General features: G+C 42.5%; 1 protein-coding gene across 2 annotated transcripts in view; it reads left to right on the forward strand.

Moving 5' to 3' along the window:
- The window catches only part of lepr (leptin receptor), a 17,903-nt gene extending 1,942 nt beyond the window's left edge, over positions 1-15,961 (forward strand). Inside the window, exons 3-21 of one of the 2 annotated variants that reach the window (XM_037249047.1) lie at positions 6,387-6,439; positions 6,863-7,049; positions 7,849-7,980; positions 8,211-8,386; positions 8,462-8,610; positions 9,239-9,380; positions 10,183-10,343; positions 10,413-10,518; positions 10,909-11,008; positions 11,567-11,781; positions 11,884-12,038; positions 12,190-12,349; positions 12,439-12,521; positions 12,596-12,809; positions 13,077-13,271; positions 13,352-13,435; positions 13,517-13,610; positions 13,742-13,817; positions 14,092-15,961. In XM_037249047.1, coding sequence (XP_037104942.1) covers positions 6,387-6,439; positions 6,863-7,049; positions 7,849-7,980; positions 8,211-8,386; positions 8,462-8,610; positions 9,239-9,380; positions 10,183-10,343; positions 10,413-10,518; positions 10,909-11,008; positions 11,567-11,781; positions 11,884-12,038; positions 12,190-12,349; positions 12,439-12,521; positions 12,596-12,809; positions 13,077-13,271; positions 13,352-13,435; positions 13,517-13,610; positions 13,742-13,817; positions 14,092-14,934 — 3,325 coding nt within the window. In that variant the 3' untranslated portion in view covers positions 14,935-15,961. The remainder of the gene's footprint in view (positions 1-6,386; positions 6,440-6,862; positions 7,050-7,848; positions 7,981-8,210; positions 8,387-8,461; positions 8,611-9,238; positions 9,381-10,182; positions 10,344-10,412; positions 10,519-10,908; positions 11,009-11,566; positions 11,782-11,883; positions 12,039-12,189; positions 12,350-12,438; positions 12,522-12,595; positions 12,810-13,076; positions 13,272-13,351; positions 13,436-13,516; positions 13,611-13,741; positions 13,818-14,091) is intronic. The other variant, XM_037249048.1, reaches the window with a different exon arrangement.
- Positions 15,962-17,751: the final 1,790 nt, after the last annotated feature.

Genomic DNA, 17,751 nt, shown 5'->3' on the forward strand with positions numbered 1-17,751 from the left:
AAATGTGGTAGCATGTGAAGGGGTCTAAGAACTGTATCCATGTGAAAATAATGTCACAGGTACCAAACTCTTTCCTTAGAGGTGGGGGTGGCCAAGGGGTGGCCTTGGCCACCATGTAGCTCTGCACCTGCATGTGGATTTGTTGACACGCATGATATAAACATACACCGCATGCGTGCTCCACATATTGTAGTAAAAGTGTTCCACAGTGCTGAGAAAATAAACCATGCTTGCTAAGCTCAACTGAAGCAAACATTGGGCAGGGCTGCCTTGGCTAGGCTGCTCGAGTGGTCATCCAAAGGCTGTTGCCTCGTTTCCGTCCGTACAACTAAAAAAAAAAAGATCTGCAAATGGCACCTTTGCTGTAGTATGCTTCTTCTCAGTCTTGCGAATGTCTTGTGTACTGTGTGTTTATTTGGCTTCCTCAATTTCATTTTGGTTTTATTTTGTCTGAGAACAAACAGGAAGCTCTGTATTATTTGTAACATTTGAATATTCGAAATAAGAAGAAAAAAAAAAGGGTTAAAAGTGATTGCACTATGTGTACATATATTCCCTGCCACACTCCTTCCCAGTGACTTCATTGTTCCTACGGGACGCGAGAGCTCATTGGATTGTAGACAATCAAATTAAAAACACAAGTCTGGCATCGGACACCTCAGCACTTTCCTACCTTCAGCCTTTGAGTATTTCGTTTTCTCCATTTGGATCATGTAAGAGAGACACACCCTTCTTATTCTACTTGGTTGGTGTACACGTTGCACATTGTCTACAATGCTAGTGATGTCACACAGTCGCACAGAGCTGCTTGAGGCTTTGCATTTACATTTGCGTGTTGACGAGGCAGACCAAAACAACACAAGATGCTTATTTTGCCAAGTCAAAGCTGGCATGTTTGGCCACGGCTTTGCTAATGATGGGATGTTACCCATTCACATCTGGCCCTAATGTGTGTTGCTAACACGGTGCAGACCAACAGAACATCTCTCTTTGGGCTCCACAGCATTATCACTAATAGGACTCATTATATCTATTATCTTTCCATGCGTCCGTGTCATTATAGTGCGCTGACTCACCACTGTCTGTGTGGTTTTGTAAATTAGTATTATAATTTGCTCTACAGAATAATGGTCAGATAAACATTAGTCTAAAATTTATAAGTTTTGGTTGGGCGAATACATTTCTGAAAAGAACGAGGGCGGAAAGATGGGGACATTAATTTGTCCCGTCTGGTCAGTACACTGGCCAAAATCGAATTTGTGGTTTAACGCTGCATAGCTAGTTGACAGAGTACATTGACTCACTGTTTTTTCCTCTCCATTTTGCAGACACTGCTTCCCTTGAGAAGTCATTTTTGGCAGGTGCTAGATTTGACTTGAAGCGTTGCAGTTGTTCTCCATTAGTTCTGTAAAATGTGGAAAAGGTTGTCTCAGAACAGATTTGTATGCACTGTATATACAGTATTTTAGTGCACGTTCCGATGATAAATTCCAAGAAATACAGGAGAGGAGGGTCAAAAGAAGCCCCACCCTACCCTACTTCACTTTGGCAGAGAATGGAATGATTTTGAGCTTTTTACTTTTACAGTAAATGGACCGTTGTGCATTTATACAGTGGAACTGTTTATCAGCATGTTCTGAAATATTTGATCATTTTGCACTCCCTAGCTTATATATCATTTGACTCATTGGCTGATGTCAGCAGCACAGTACTGTACTCTTTGACTGCTGTTTTTGACAAGTTGTCTGCTTTATCGATTAGAGAAGACCTGCTACTACATGAACCAGTTCTCATGACGAATGTAACATCAGCTTGTATTTCAGCTAGAGAAGCTTTTGAGGGGGTCATGATTCAGCTACGCCCTGGAAAAGACATCATGCTGCAACACTGTCAGCATTACATGATGATGATGACCACACAAAAACTCTATATGACAAATATCCGAAAAGTGCGAATGCCGGTATTGAACCCGCTGACCAGTACATGTTACTCGCCATGTTATATTGGCCACTTGGTGGCAGGAGTAGAATAAACAATTAAATCAATTGCGACAACATATTATATCGGACCATTCAATGACATCATCCCGGCAGTATGACATCACCCTCTTGGTATGGAGTCCCCCATGCAGGCGTTTCCCCTAGTTCAGAGCAAGCTCATAAATTATTCATGAGCAGTCTCCAGCTTTTTTTTGGTCTGTAAAGCGCACTTAATGAGTTCAGGAAAACGTCATCTCATAATGTTGCATATCTTGCGCTTGACTCAGCAGGAGCTCTGACATCATCTTACTGTGAATTCTGTGACATGGGAATAACCTGAATGAGCTGACGTTAACGGGACTAAATGACAACTAGAATGTTAAAAATACAAACCAGCCCCACCCACCTTCATAACTGCATAAACATCCAGTACAATTAATTCATTATTAAATTGTTGGATATTAATATTCATGGGTACATTTTGTGTCAGCAAATCCCAGAAAAAAAGAAGAAGGAAAGCAAAGTTTAGAGCATCATCAATAAAATGAATTTATCATTCAGTCACTTCTTCAACCAACCCTTGTGCATCTTTGCATTTGTTGATTTACAGTCATTTTCACAAATGGATGACGTCATCCCTAGATTGTTCTGGATGATATCATTTGAGCGGATGATGTCATCCCCTTGCCAAGAGGGCTGCTGCTCAAGGGTGTTTTCCTTCATGTGCCTTTTTCCTGCTCTTTTATGGTCATTGAACGTCACATTCATATTCAACTATTTTAAATTTGATGGAATGGGCAAGGGTAAATACAGCAAGGTTTGAAATCCATATTCATGCTGATCACCAGAACTGTTTCAAAAAATACCGTTGATTTTGACATCCAGCTAAAGCCACTGATAACAGTAATTAAAATAATCTCTTTTGCAGTCATTAGACTGTGAAATAATTGCACCTCCCTAATGATGCAGCTCAAGGAAATGGATTTGCATGAATGAAGTTCCTTCCCTTCTCACAGGCTAGAGATATGCAACACAGCACAGTGACGCATTTTTTCTACGTCATAAAGTTTGACTGGGATTGTTAAAAGTTGCATTTTTGACTTTGAGACATCCTGAGTGGAGCTTATTAGACCATACAAAAGTTTGATACAGATCTTTAACCGAAGCTAAGATAACTGTATTTAAAATAATACAAGATTTTCTTTTTTTTAACACATTTAAATTCTGGCAGTGACCTGAGCTGTGACCTGTGCGAGACCCTCCATCAATTTATGGCCCTTGACAATGCTCGTGTCTTTCATTGACTTGAATATTTTCCTTCAGCACTGCGCCATGGTCTCTCCTCCCGCCCAACCAAATTAATCACATGGCAAAATACTTGAAATTCTTATTTTTATTCCTCAATAGTGAATAACATACACTATTTTTAGTATCATGGACATTCCTTCTTTTCAGACAGCGTATTATTGAGCAGACATTTGGAAAGCAACATTTACTTCTGTGTGGCTTATTGTCCACATCTGGATGGAACCTTTTTTTTTTTTTCACTCAAGTAGCTGGTTGTTTTGATGAACTTGGGGAACTGGGAAGACTTCATGGGATTCAAAGCATGACTTTACTGTATATTTAGTTTAGTATGTACTATTAATAGACAGCCGCAACATGGGGGAACATAAACATTCATGATGATGATACAACTGATTTGGAGATGCAAGACATTACTCATGCACTGATATAGAAAAAAAAATGGTTTACTGATGTCAGCTACAAGAATTATTTGTCAAAGATATATTGTGTTTTGTGACAGCCTCAATTTTTTTTTTTTTTTATTGTTATCATGAGCTAATTTAGTATTTTTCTTTATTTTTTTAACCAGTTTACAACATTTCCAAAATGTCATGCAGATAGTAAACATGTGAGTAAATTAGTTGTAAAATGCAACAATTAAAAAAAAAACTAAAAATCCAATTTCTGCTTCGGTTGAAATCTTCCCGAGGTTTCCTGAATGTATCTCCTTGGGCTCCACCCATTTTGGGTGACATCACTACTCCACTTTCTTTCTTTTAGCAGAGCTGCTTCGCTCACTCAGGTTTGCCAGTCGGGTAGAGGAAGAGTGTTGATGCAACATCCAACGCTAAGCTCCAATAGTTTTCACGCTTTTAATGAGGATTTAAAAGTAGAGGTGATCTCAACAAGACCCAGGAGAGGTGATGTAAGAACAAACTGATATTATTTCTGCGTCTTTGTTTTCATGCGGACTTTCTTATCTCACTAGTTGGAATTCTTTTCCTCTGCTTTCTGTCCCACTAACTTCCACATTTGATGGGTTAGTTATCACTCATCTTTTTTCATCAGTCAACGATTGACTATTAATAGAGAGTAAGCATACAATTTGTAGTACTGTCAATAATCCTCCCAGAACTAGTTCTTGTACTTACTTCTACTATCAGCACTTTCTAGATAGGTTTCTTGTCACGTGTGATCTTCTCACTTATTAATTGAATGTTTTTTAAACTTGCTGGACATATTTTGATGCTGCTGCCGGTAATGATCATAACTAGTGGTGCTGATAATGAGAAAAAATGAGTCCAACTAATCTCCTGATTGTACCAAGCAAGCAGCAGTTTCCCACTGGCAGAAGGTGAGTCAGACCAAGATGGGCAGTTGGCAAAGAGCCCTCAGGCAGGGCAGGAACCATGAGGTTCCTTCGCATGTGGAAATGACACCAGGCACAAATGCCTCACTCTGCCTAATTGAATCACGTATTTTCCAAAGAAGATTCAATTCAAAGAAGATGTGTACAGTTTCAAAGAAAAGCAGTTCATTTGCAGCTGCACGTGAACGTGATGGTGAATGGATGTTTGTCTCGATTGACCTTTGCTTGACTGGCGACCGATCCAGAGTGGATTCCCACTAGAGAATGCAGAGTACAAAAACAGGAATATTTGCTAGTGCACATTGAAACGTTGGCGTTGCATAGCTAAAATGGGAACTCAAATGTTGCAGGTTTCAGCTATGACTGATTAAATGACAGTCGAGTTCTCCAGCTATTTTGCCCCGCCAGGTCTGATGGAAAAGTATTTGCAGAAACGGGCCCTTCCAACTCCTTACACAGCATTGTTTTTGAGACATCTGGAGAATGTGCAATTCCCCGAACAGTTGTGACAGTTGTGTTGATGCTATTGTGTTGTAGTGATTGATGTTGGAAATGGCTGCCACTTAGTCTGTGTAAAGCAGCCTCTGTTCCGTGTAACACAACAGATTCATCAACACTTTCCTAAATACCCTCATGCACTGTTCATGCGTTTTTTGGGGATGTTTTTCATTTTGGTTCAAGTCGAGCATTCCACTCAATGAATTCAATTCATACATGTGCTTATCAGCTGGTGGGAAGTCATGCTATCAATCACCCTTCGGTTATTTTTCTGGGTCAAAACAAGCAATTGGAATCAAATTGGATTTGCTACAAAAAACAAATTGGTCCTTTTTCTTGTGAAGGTTTGGTTGTCGTTTTCTCCAAATGGTCTCAATTCAAAAGGAGGAGATTTGGAGGAAATGAGCTTTTGAAGAATAGAGGTTAAAGAATGTCTCTTTCTTGTTCACGCAGTAAAAGGGAGGAAAAGCCAAGCAAAGCCATGTCCACGCTGTGAATGCAAGAATGTAAGTAGCGACATCTTGGCCGCTGTGAAAATGAACTCATCAAGTGCGAAAGAAAGAAAGAAATCATGACTGTGTGGATTGTCTGTGGAGGGCCACTTCAAAACAGCGTCTGACATCATTGCTATGACAAAGCAAAGCAAAGCGGGCGGGCGGGCAAAATTCACACCTGATAACAGCAATCGATGGAAACTATACAATCGTCAATAGTTCCTCATAATGAGATAACTGATCCGTCAGAAGAGAAAATATTTGTCTTGGGTTTTTATCTTATCTGTAAAACACAGAATTGTAATTGAATGCGAGTCCAACATGGTCTGTGCTCTTCTAGAATTCATGCTTCACTTTTCTGGGCTGAAAATATATTAGATTTTTTTTTTTTATGCTATTGAATAAAACAAATAATTTTTTTCACCATGTTTATCTTTTTCTTTCTCTTTAATTTACAGTACATCACATTTGAATAATGTAGTCATTCATTAGTTTTCAGTGTTTTTTTTCAACTGGCAGTTTAAAACCAATATTACAAAAAATCATGACGTCATCAACTGGATGTTGTGAAAAAATATATATCGTGATCATGTTTTTTTTTTTAACCATATTGCCTCCTCGCAATAAGAACATGTCTGCTGAGGTAAAAGGTTGCTGGTCTTTTCATGATGTACTAAACGCCTGCTAAGTCATTAAGCACTGGATTTGCATTTTGCCAGAGCTGTTTTTGCTCATGCATCCTTCTATGTCTCTCCACAGGGGCCAATCTGCGATGTTGTCCGTCCTCATCCATGTTTTGCTGATACTCACTGGTGAGTTTTACCTCCAACATGTTGAAGCTCTTTGGCTGATTTCCATCCAGCCTCAATTCAAAATGAGTAAATCTTTGAAAAAAGAAATACAATACACCTGGATTTTACTCGCTTCATTGCTATTTGATGAGGTAAGACTGAAGGTGTTTTGTGATGGCGCACAATAGCCTTAAACACATTCCATTCTTGACACACTTGACACATTGCTAGAGAAGACGGACTTCTCTTGTGTTGGGGGGGGGGGAAGAATCAAATAACAAAAAGAATCTGTTGTGCAAACAAGTGAGCTCACTTTCACCTGAGCGCAATCAATAGTGACTTCTACAAGGGATTGCATTTCATTTTTGCCACTTAACAATTGCAAAAGCCGAAATTCCAAATGCAGAAGCACCGCTAACCCCACTGTGTCTCCTCCGTCACAAGGAACTGTGTGTACCAAGCCTGAAGAGGAAGCAGGAGTCTCCTCAGGTGTGCTGGACTTGCCATGGCAGGACCAAGCGTGCTATGACTCGCCTCCAGCGCAAGAGGAGGAGGAGGCTGGCGACACACACCCTCACTGCTACTTAGGGAGCATAGCAACTGGATTGAGTCTTAAGAAGGACTATGGCGGTAAAAGACTTTTTGATCATTCATCATATTTGTTGGACATGAGTAAAGAAAGAAAAAACCTAAGCTATGCTAACTAAATAGTTGTCCAAACATTGGCTTTGGGTGTTAAAATGAAGTTCTCTTGACTTCCCGCAGCTATTATGGTTGCGACATTTTTCCCATGATGATACGTTATGTTTCATTGCTGTTGACGGATTTAGTCAAGGTCAACCAGCAGTCACTGAATGAAGGAAGCGTGACGGCTAAATCAAAAGAAGGGCTGATGATGCTCGTCATCGGACTCGGTGGGTGTGTTGGCGCATCACCACGATGGCTCGTCAGTGGCAAAGGCTCTGAGCCCCCCCCCCATAGGCTCATTAGACTTGATTGTCTTTTTATCTGGCATTCCCCGCAGCCGCCGCAGCAGCCTGTGGTAGCCTGAGGTGGCCGAGCGGAGCGCCACATCACATCTGCTTGTGCTTGTGCTTGTCATCCAATACATTGCTAGGATGAGCTCAAGCCTTTTACGTTACAGTACTTTGGGGAGATGATACCTAAATCGCGTCATAATTGTTAACAATATGATTGTGGCGTTCATAGCTGTAACTTGAGAGAATGTACATTTTATTAAAAAAAAAACAACATTATATGACAGAAAGAAAACACCCACCATTGGTCTTAAATTTCGAAATAACCAAATGACCTCGGTTCTCACATTTTTGGAATGTTCCTCGTTCTCAGGAAGTTGGAATAGGAAGTAAAGCTTTATGAGTGCTGCGTTTGAAGTTTCACTCTCTCTCTCTCTCTCATGTGAATGTCTTGACAGGCACCTGTTTGAACATGCTGTGCAGGATTGACGAAAAGTGGGAAAGTTTGACTTGTGATTTGGGGCTTCCTTCAGGCAAGCGCCTTCTTCACTCTGCGCCTGTGGCAGTCAGCCTCCAGCGCTTCAAGCGAGTGCCTTTGTTTTCTTCCTGTTGTTTGCCACGGCTTGTGTTCATGTCCCTAAATTGCCGGTTTCCGTTTCAAGAATGCATTTGATCTGCCGACGAAAAGCTGTTTCTGCGTCTGAACAAAAGAAACCTATTTAAAACTCCTCAAAGTTGTTTCAATGTGCATGTTGACCCTGGTGCGGGTCTCATGTCGTATTGTAAAGTAGGTTGTCTTTTGTTTCCATCTCCAGGCCCCTCAAAAATGACTCCACCAATCTGGAATCTTACCAACCGGTGGTCTGTAAAACAAAGGATTCCGTCCCATGTTCAATTTCTATCGGCACCGCAAGTTTTGTGGCTGTTGTAACTGCCCGCATATATGGCTGTGAACTTGGACCGGTTCTGCTCAATGTGCCGGCTCGACCTGGTAAGAAATACATGTATTCTTTGTTTTTATGTGTTTGAAAAAAATGGAATTCAATCGTTTTTTCTTATCTTCCAGTAAAACCCAGGACTCCTTTGAACCTGTCACATTTCCAGACAATCAAGCCAGAACTGATTTTACAGTGGGATGAGCCAAAAGACCACGGTTCTGCTCCTCCATTAAGATATGAGGTCCGATACTCGAACGCCACGCATCCTTCTTGGCAGGTGAATCCCAATCCTTTTCGCTTACTTGATTGCGGTGGGCCACTGTGGCTCTTTACTGCAGCGCCTCGTTACTCTGGAATAAAAATGCAACAATTGACGTGCAGAAAAGTAAATAGGAGACTCTGGCTTCTGATGGATGTTTTGAATGCGGAATGTTTTTTTGCTCTTTATTTCCGGCCCCAAAGTAGGGTGAGCAGAGCTGTGTCGTGAAAATGCCACCTGACAGGGTTTCTGATTGGTCTCATTAGTTTAATTATCATTCATTCAGATGGTTGCATAAATAAAATCCGTTTTCGTACAAGACATGGTGTTCATGAAAAAGGTCACAAGATCACCCACTTGCAGGGTTTGGAATCTGAAGTGTTTCCCATTCAGCATGCTACACCTAAGTGAAAGCCACAATTCAGTGAATAAAGTCATTTTTTACTTTATTTACGTGTGTGCATTTTTTTTGGTCATATTTTCTATATAATAAGATTGGCCTCATTCATGAAAGGATTAGAGTCGAGTGTTTCCTTAAATACTTGAAGCCACATCCTGCTGCTGTATGAGGGTTTTGGCTCTTGTTTTGTGGTCTTCAACTAAATATTTGACAGGTGTTTTGTCACTTCCTCCCTGCTGGCTGTAGATGGTGTCTGCAGGGCTGGAGCGCAGACTCATTCTCGATCTGGAGCCTGAAGTCAACTACACCTTGGAAGTTCGATGCTCTGACCTGCACGAACCTCCGTTGTGGAGCAACTGGAGTGAACCGCATCACATCTACCTTGGCAGTAAGATATTCTTTCATGTTTTCTTTTGCTTGGAACTCAGCAAACGCACACACACACACTTGCCTGTTCACTGCGTTTGTTTATTTTGTTATTATTTTAGTCACAGAGGGCATGGTAGCTTCCTACTGTGATTAAAAATCCCAAGTGTTGTGTTCAGTAAGCTTTTTTTATTATTTTATTTTATTATGATTCTTTTAAATGATTTTTTATTATGATTAACCTGTTGGTTACTTTGTTGGTAATCCTATATATTTTCAGTGGCACATTTGAGCTCTTCAAATTTTACCTTGCTGACATCCTCATGCACGCCCCTCAACAATAATTCATTTCTGGATGTGTGTCGCATTAATCCAACGACCTCAATTATTTCCTGGGTAAATGTCCGTCAGTGCTCAAGCAATAAATAAAATGAGCGTTACTCATTTGCATATTATGCTCAGCGTCAACAGACTGTAAGGGTCAGATGGCGCATCTTGGACTCATCTCGGAAGCCTTTCCATGTTGTTTTAGTTTAGCGCCCTTTTGTAGTGGGGAAATAAAAGTGGAACAATGCGACAAGAGACAGACAATTGCTGTGTGGCCTCATTTAGAAACTAAAAATGACGCCTTTGCTGTCTTTCAGACAATTAATGAAAAGATTCACAGATGCTCATCATGGACTTTTTATAAAACCGCAAATGACGATCAATACACTGCAATGAGCTCGATGACAGCGGGGGGACGGGAAAAAAAACATGTGTGCCATTCTTGACTTATTCTCTAACGTCTTGTTTTGCTGCCTTGTTTTTATGTGTGTGTTCAGTGGTGAGCTACATCCCTGAAAAGGTTTTGGCCCATCCTGGGGAGAACGTCAGCGTTTATTGTGTGTTCAACGACCCCGGCATTAATGCCAACTCTGCCGTATGGATGCTGAACTTTGAACAGCCGCTCTCTTCCAGCCAGTATCACTCTGTCAACCAACGGGTAGGAGTTCTTGGATGGGGTGCGATACGGCAAACGCTCGCTTGTCCTGACTAAATGATTCCAACGCAGGTCAGCCACGTCACAATCCAGCCCTCAGACTCTGGGATGTATGAGCTGCTGCAGTGTAGGGCTACCAAGGAGTGGACCATCCCATACAGCATCATCTATCTTGAAGGTGAGCGCTAATTGGAAACAGTAGATTAACATTTGTATTTTATTGATTTATTGATTGATTTCTTATTCAATTCCTAACATCTTGGAAAATTGGGGGCTGTGTGTGGTCTGAGCTTGGAGGTTCAAATCCGTGCTTGCTTGGGCTTTTTACTCTTTTCTTTTTGGGTACTCTAGCTCTCTCCTAAACGGTATATATAAAAAAGAAAATCTGGATATTATGTAATATGAATACAATTATTATTCCTGCTTTCGTCCCGAAAAGCGTTTGTTCCCGTTTCCTGCTGTTGACAAAGGCAGGATGAGAGTGGAGACATGTGACACTTGAGTATCACAGTCAAGCTTGATCTGTTCTTGTTTTTTAAATTGAACTCTTTTTTATTTTATTTTGCAGGAGCCTCTATTGACATCAAATGTGAAACGAGTGGTGATATTGATGCTATGGACTGCAGCTGGAAAAACACTTCGTGGATCAAACCAAAATTCCAATACATGTAGGTCATGATTATTATTTTGTTTTTTCAGGAGCTGATGACGTTGAAGTGCCCTCGCATGTTAATGAATGCTCAAATCAGTCCTTGTTATTATGCGCAACTTCACTGAACACAGCGTACTGAATGAGACAATGCTCTTTTGGGACACACCCAACAAATACATGTGTCCAATCCTGCACAGCAAGAGGATGCCAGCAAGTTGCTCAATATCTTTTTCATTTTTTGTTCAACCTCACAGCAATACATTAATCTTTACAAAGTCAGCGAAGAGCAACGCTTCATAGTTAGCCTTCCTGTTGAGACTTGTTTTGTGCCACACATTTACTCTTCAAGTTCTTATTGTACTATAGTCATCCCACTCCCCCATGGAAGAATTCACTCCCATCTATTTACAAAGGTTTCACAAATTGGAATGAAATTTCAATAAATTAAATAAATATAATAAATAAAATAATAAATAAATAAAAAGAATATACAAAAATAATCTAAAAAATCTCAAATAAATTAAGTTTGAATGAAAGAAAGCTATCCTAAGCATCTCAAATGCCGACTCCGCAGATGGTCTGACCTACCCTGTGATGCGATGGAGGAGATGGAGCGAAAGGGTGAGAACGTCGGAGAGATGGGACCCGATTGTCTGCCGATCAGATCCAAGCAACAAGCCTGCACCATCCAGGATGTACGGAGGAATTGCTACAAACTGTGGCTGGAGATGCTGTCCCATCAAGGCCCGATCCGATCCAAACCTGTCTACGTATCACCTCTGGAATATGGTAGGGGAGAAATGCTACAATGGGTTGAAGACAACCATAAGCGTCCCATTGTGGTCAGCTCAGTGCCTTCAAAACTAACATGGTGTGTTCCTCCGTGGTCAGTAAAACCCAACAAACCATCCGATGTGAAGGCAGTGAATCTTAAAAAAGGGGTCCTGAAGATCACGTGGCGCCCTCCATCTTTGCCTGTGCAGGGGGTCCAGTGTCAGCTCCGTTTCCACTCTCCTTCTACCATCAGAGCACAACCAGATTGGAAGGTGAGCTATTCGTGGCAATTTCAGATACCAAAACTGAATAGATCCATAAAATTCAATTCCTTTGAACAACTAATAAATAAATAGATAGATGGGAAAAGAAACGACATCTGGTGATCCCCATGATCTGACCAATTGCTCTCACTAAATGCAGTTCAGTAACGCAGCGCGGGTGTCGTCGTCGGCGGCGGAGATTCCAATTCCGGACATGTGTCAAGTTCATGCGGTTCAGGTGAAGTGCATGCCCGCCAACCGCACTGGCTACTGGAGCGACTGGAGCGACTTGGTCTACTCGGTACCCCAAAACAGTAGAGGTAATCACTGGGTGATATCTTGTACAATTTCACACTTTCCCAAATATTAGGAACCTACCTCTACCACCACTTGGATGTTTCTCCTGCAGCTCCAGAACATGGCCCTGATTTTTGGAGAATTCTTCAAGATGATCAGCTCACAAACTCCACAAATGTGACTCTCCTGATCACGGTATAACGCGCACGATGAACATATCCCCATTTACACTCCGAGCATTACAAATCATGTCAATTTGCCGTTTCTAGCATCTTCCAACTGCGAGCCGCTCCTACTGCATTGACGGCTATATCGTCCAGCACCAGAGCTCCGGTGCTATCGTGAAGAGGGAGAAGATTGAGCTGGTGTCCTCCTACAGCTTTGAGTGGAACCGAGATTTCCAAAGTGTGACGGTGGAAGCATACAATAGTCTGGGAAGTTCCAATAAAAACATGAACATGACCCTGGAGAGACGACCCAAACGTGAGTGATCAATCTCGATGTGGTGGTGTTCTTCACTTTAATGGCTGTACTCCGGATTCAGAGCGAACGTGCTAACAATTTATTCCCCCTCTTCTTCCAAAACACTTCTTATGAATGCCAGTTTGAGCATAATAAATAAACGGGAAAAGCGACAGTCTACAAAACGTGGACAGTCTGTGCTTATTTGGTCGTTAAACTTGATTGGAAAGAGAGCCGGTGAATATTTGATAGTTGCGACAACACTGCTCTGTGTCGTGTGCGCACCAGGCCGGAGCGTGCATTCTTTCCATGTGCTGCTTATCAACAACACTTGCGTGTCTCTGCACTGGAGCCTGGTGGACAACAGCTCGGCACCACTCTTCATGGTGGTGCAGTGGGCGCCGCAGCGGCCACCGGATGGAATTGACAGTGGGCGCACGTGGCTCAGGCTGCCCTTCACTGAGCGTTCCGTCCACCTAACAGGTTGGACGCACTCTGTGCTTTTGTTTTCTCAACATGACTGTCGATAGAAGAACAACATCAAAGTTGATCTCTGCTTTCAGGTGATTTCTATGCATCTGAGGAGTACGCTTTCTACTTGTATCCGGTGTTTTCGGAGGGAGAGGGCCAGCCTGCTTTCACAATCGGTATGCAAGCTTAAAAAAAGAAGCCATTGTATTGTTATGCCATGCAAACCACTTCTGATTGGCCTTTGCTACATAACGCAGCCACCAGAAGAGACCCTGCAGCCTACACGACTTTTTTGGTCATTGCCCTCCTCTCCGTCGTCCTCTTTGTCACCTTGGTCCTCTCCCAAAACCAGTAAGTGGAGTTGAGTGGCTCGCTGGGTGATGTTTATATGAATTGAGCAGCCACAGCTCATGTAAGAATGTTAATGGGGGTGCTATAAATACTATCTGCATATCCTTAAAGCAGCTGTGCTTCATTGTCAGGATGAAAAGGTTTGTGTGGAAGGATGTGCCAAACCCCAAAAAGTGCTCCTGGGCAAAAGGACTCAATTTCAAAAAGGTAAACAATACTGGCAAACTTTCATTCCAACTTTCTTCCGCTGCCGCCGCCGCCGTGCAAGCAATGTGCCGCAGCTACGTTTGGGCAACCCTTGAATGAGATCCTGTCATGATTGTTTGTCAGCCTTGCAATTGCAAGGCTGACAAACAATCATTCACAAAAGCCAATTTGAGGTCGAGAAATAAACGAGGACTTTTGCGGAATGCACGACTCGGGAAGCTGAAGTATGCTTGCCGTTGCACAGCCCCTTTCTTATTCTCTCTTATCTTTGCAGGCTGACACCTTCCACGAGCTCTTCCAGGCCTCAGATGTCTTCCCAGCCTGGCCGCTGCTGCTTCCCTCTGAGAATATTTCCAAAGTAGTCATCATGGAGAAGGCCAACATGTCAGTTCTAGGCACGGCCTTGGTCCGAAGCCCACTCGTGTCCCCGACTCCCGACGCAGTGTCCCTTCCCTCGTTTCTTGAGGGGAACCAGAACGCATCAGTGGGCGGCGAGGCTCGCTTAGGCTTGGGCCTTCCCCTCTCACTCCTAGATTTGGATATTTTAAGTACTCCCAGCCCGCGGCTTGAAGAGCTGCAGCTGATGGATCCCTCACCGAGCGTCACGGAGAATTCAGCCCAGTCTTCAGTAACGTACGCCACGGTGCTGCTGACCAACCCAAAGCAGGAGAAAGAGTCCGCTCGTCTCTCCGACCGGGACGGCAGCAACTCCAGCGACGAGGGCAATTTCTCGGCCAACAACTCGGACATTTCCGGCTCTTTCCCCGGTGGCCTGTGGGAGCTGGAGAGCTGCCACGGCGGAGAGCTGGACGATCGTCATCGTCGATCCTGCTCCTACAACTCGGCGGAGGAACTTTCCGAAACCTCCGATCAAGAAGATGCGACCGAAGCCAAGGACTTGTACTATCTCGGCGTAGACTATCAAGCTGAAGTCGAGGAGGCTGGGGGAGAGGCGGAGGAGAAAGAAGAGCTGCTGAAAAGTGTCCTTTTCAGCTGCTCGGCAGCGGAGTCGCACCTTCCGCCCCCCGAGCTGGTTTGCGCATCCACGTGCGACTTGTCCCCACTCTACATGCCCCAGTTCAGGACTGCGCCGTACACCAGGCAACTGCCAGATTGAAAAAGCTCATTCGATTTCTCGTGTTGTGTACTGCATCGTCACAAAAAGAAATCGGTTCCGATTGATATTGACTGTCAAACAGCGTCAAAAAGCTTCAAATGGTGTGATGTTCATCAATGCTGCTATTTCTTTGTTCAGGATGAGGTCATGGCCCTGGCAGTAGGCACGCTTTCTTTATATTGTGATTGGCAAACTGCTTTCACAATGGTCACTGATGAGGGTATGTGAGCTCAGGAAAGGTTATATTTAAACAGGGAGAAAAACAAATGCTGCCGTTACATAAATGGTCGGCGCTTACAATTCTTGTCAGCTTTTACGTGACAGATGTCGTTGTACGTTGCTATCACTTGTAAATAAAACCAACAAAGATCTAAGAAGAACTGAGTGGAAACATCTGCCTTTATGAATACAATCAGATCATTATGTTGTTTTGATTAGGTGTCCAATCTGAAAAGAGTTTAACAACAATACTCAAATATGATTATTAGCTGTTGTTGCACATTGATATATTTTGTCTATTTTTCATGGTGAATATAAATTATTTGTTATTAGACTTGTGTGCGTGTGTTTATTAATAGCCCAGAGATTGCACAATCTGGCTGATTACTTGATTGCTGCATTTTTCTCAAAACAAACACAACTTTGTGCAATCACAGTTTCTTCCAATGAAATTGTCCAAATATTGCATGGATCTAAAAATCACATCAAAGTGTAAAGCCTGCTGCAAACGTTTTGGAATGGAAAAGGTCATTTCCTTTGTTGTTTACTGACTACATTTTGCTTTCAGGTCAATATGTAATGAGACAAAAACTAAATGCTCAACTCTAGAATTTCTGGTTCATATTCCCATTTATAGTAGCAAGCTGGAGTAAGGCTTCTCAACATTAGTAATACGTATGTCGCCCTCTTGTGGCTACAGCTGGTAGACGCAATGTATTTGACCGCAACCACGTACTTTATGCACTGTAATCATTAGTGTAATGAATGCATGGTTTGATGTGGACTAAACATTATAGTAATCCCTTTCTTTTTATCGCCTGCTCTCTCTGTGCTGTGTGTGCTAGTGTTGGCTCGTGTGTGAACGATTCGTTCAAAAGAACAAATCTTTTCAGTAAACGAGTGACTTTTTTCAGTTCATATGACTTCAACCAGTAGGTGTGAGTAATGCGCATTGAAGCTGGTGCCACCTCACCGTAAAACAAAACGAAGAAGAAACTGACGTCACTTCCCGTTCACAAACGAGTCGTCAATTGCATTTCCCGTTCCCCAACTGAACGCATCTGTGAGTGAACGAGTCAGTGAGTGAGCGAGTGAGTGATTTGCATTTCCAGTTCATCGCGAGAACGGATCAGTGAGGGAACGAATCGTGACTTTCCCGTTCGCGAACGAGGCAATGGGTCAACTGCCTTCCCTCCTTCCTTCCCGTGCGTGCGTGCGTGCATCAACGGATCAGTCAGTGAAGGTGTTGCGTCTCCCTCCTGGCGTCAACTATGGATGCCAGAATGTCCATTTGCCATGGAAAGAAAGAACCACTCACTGAAACACCACTTCTTTTATGCACGTTTTATGCTAACTTTATTGCATGAGAGATTATGCTTCACTTTGGGTCATCTTGATTTTATAACACTTAACATAACGTATATGCATATACACGCCTAAATATTGCTATCCAATATATCTACTGTAATTTCACATTAGATTGCTGGTTTGAAATTTACTTCTTATTATTATTTTAATAAACATTAAAACCTGTTAAACCTTGTCTAGTGTTTTATTCCTTGTTTTTATTTTTTTCGGCATGAAATCAAAAATCTGACATTTGGTTAACTGCTTTATATGACAATATGTATGTGTTTTACGTTCTGTAATATGTGTTGGTGTCTTCCAAAATAAAGAGCAAGTAGTCAAATACACATTCTTGACACGTACAAAAAATGCATAAAGTTATTAGGTACACTTGAAAATGGTGGTGTACCTAATGAAGTGTCCGTGTGACGTCACAGATCAACCAGACAATCAGGAGGTGGGGGTGAGGGCGGATGTGGCACTTTTCACTTTCAGTTCAGCTTTGGTCATGATTTTTCCCTAATGAAGTGGCCTGTTATTAGGTACACCTGAAAATGGTGGCGTACCTAAAGGAGTGTCCATGTGACGTCACAGATCAAACAGCCAATCAGAAAGTGGGGGTGCACTTTTCACTTTCAGTTGAGCTTTGACCATGATATTCCCTAATAAAGTGGCCTGTTATTTGGTACACTTGAAAATGGCGCTGTACCTAATGGAGTGTCCGTGTCATTCCCTCGTTAAACGCACCTGCGTGAAAAGTTTTAGCTCCTGCGGAACGTGAAAGGAGCTAAAACTTTTCACGCAGGTGCGCTTAACGAGGGGAATCTTGGAAAACATGTTGGAACGCGGCCCCAAGGACTAGAGCTTGCCACCTGTGACCTTTGACCATGATATTTCCCTAATAGAGTGGCCTGTTATTAGGTACACTTGAAAATGGTGGTGTACCTAATGGAGTGTCCGTGTCATTCCCTCGTTAAGCGCACCTGCGTGAAAAGTTTTAGCTCCTGCGGAACGTGAAAGTGACCAAAAACTTTTCACGCAGGTGCGCTTAACGAGGGGAATCTTGGAAAACATGTTGGAACGCGGCCCCGAGGACTAGAGCTTGACACCTGTGACCTTTGACCATGATATTTCCCTAATAAAGTGGCCTGTTATTTGGTACACTTGAAAATGGCGGTGTACCTAATGGAGTGTCCGTGTCATTCCCTCGTTAAACGCACCTGCGTGAAAAGTTTTAGCTCCTGCGGAACG

The sequence above is a fragment of the Syngnathus acus genome, chromosome 4 (genome assembly GCF_901709675.1).
Source record: "Syngnathus acus chromosome 4, fSynAcu1.2, whole genome shotgun sequence".
Classification (NCBI taxonomy): domain Eukaryota; kingdom Metazoa; phylum Chordata; class Actinopteri; order Syngnathiformes; family Syngnathidae; genus Syngnathus; species Syngnathus acus.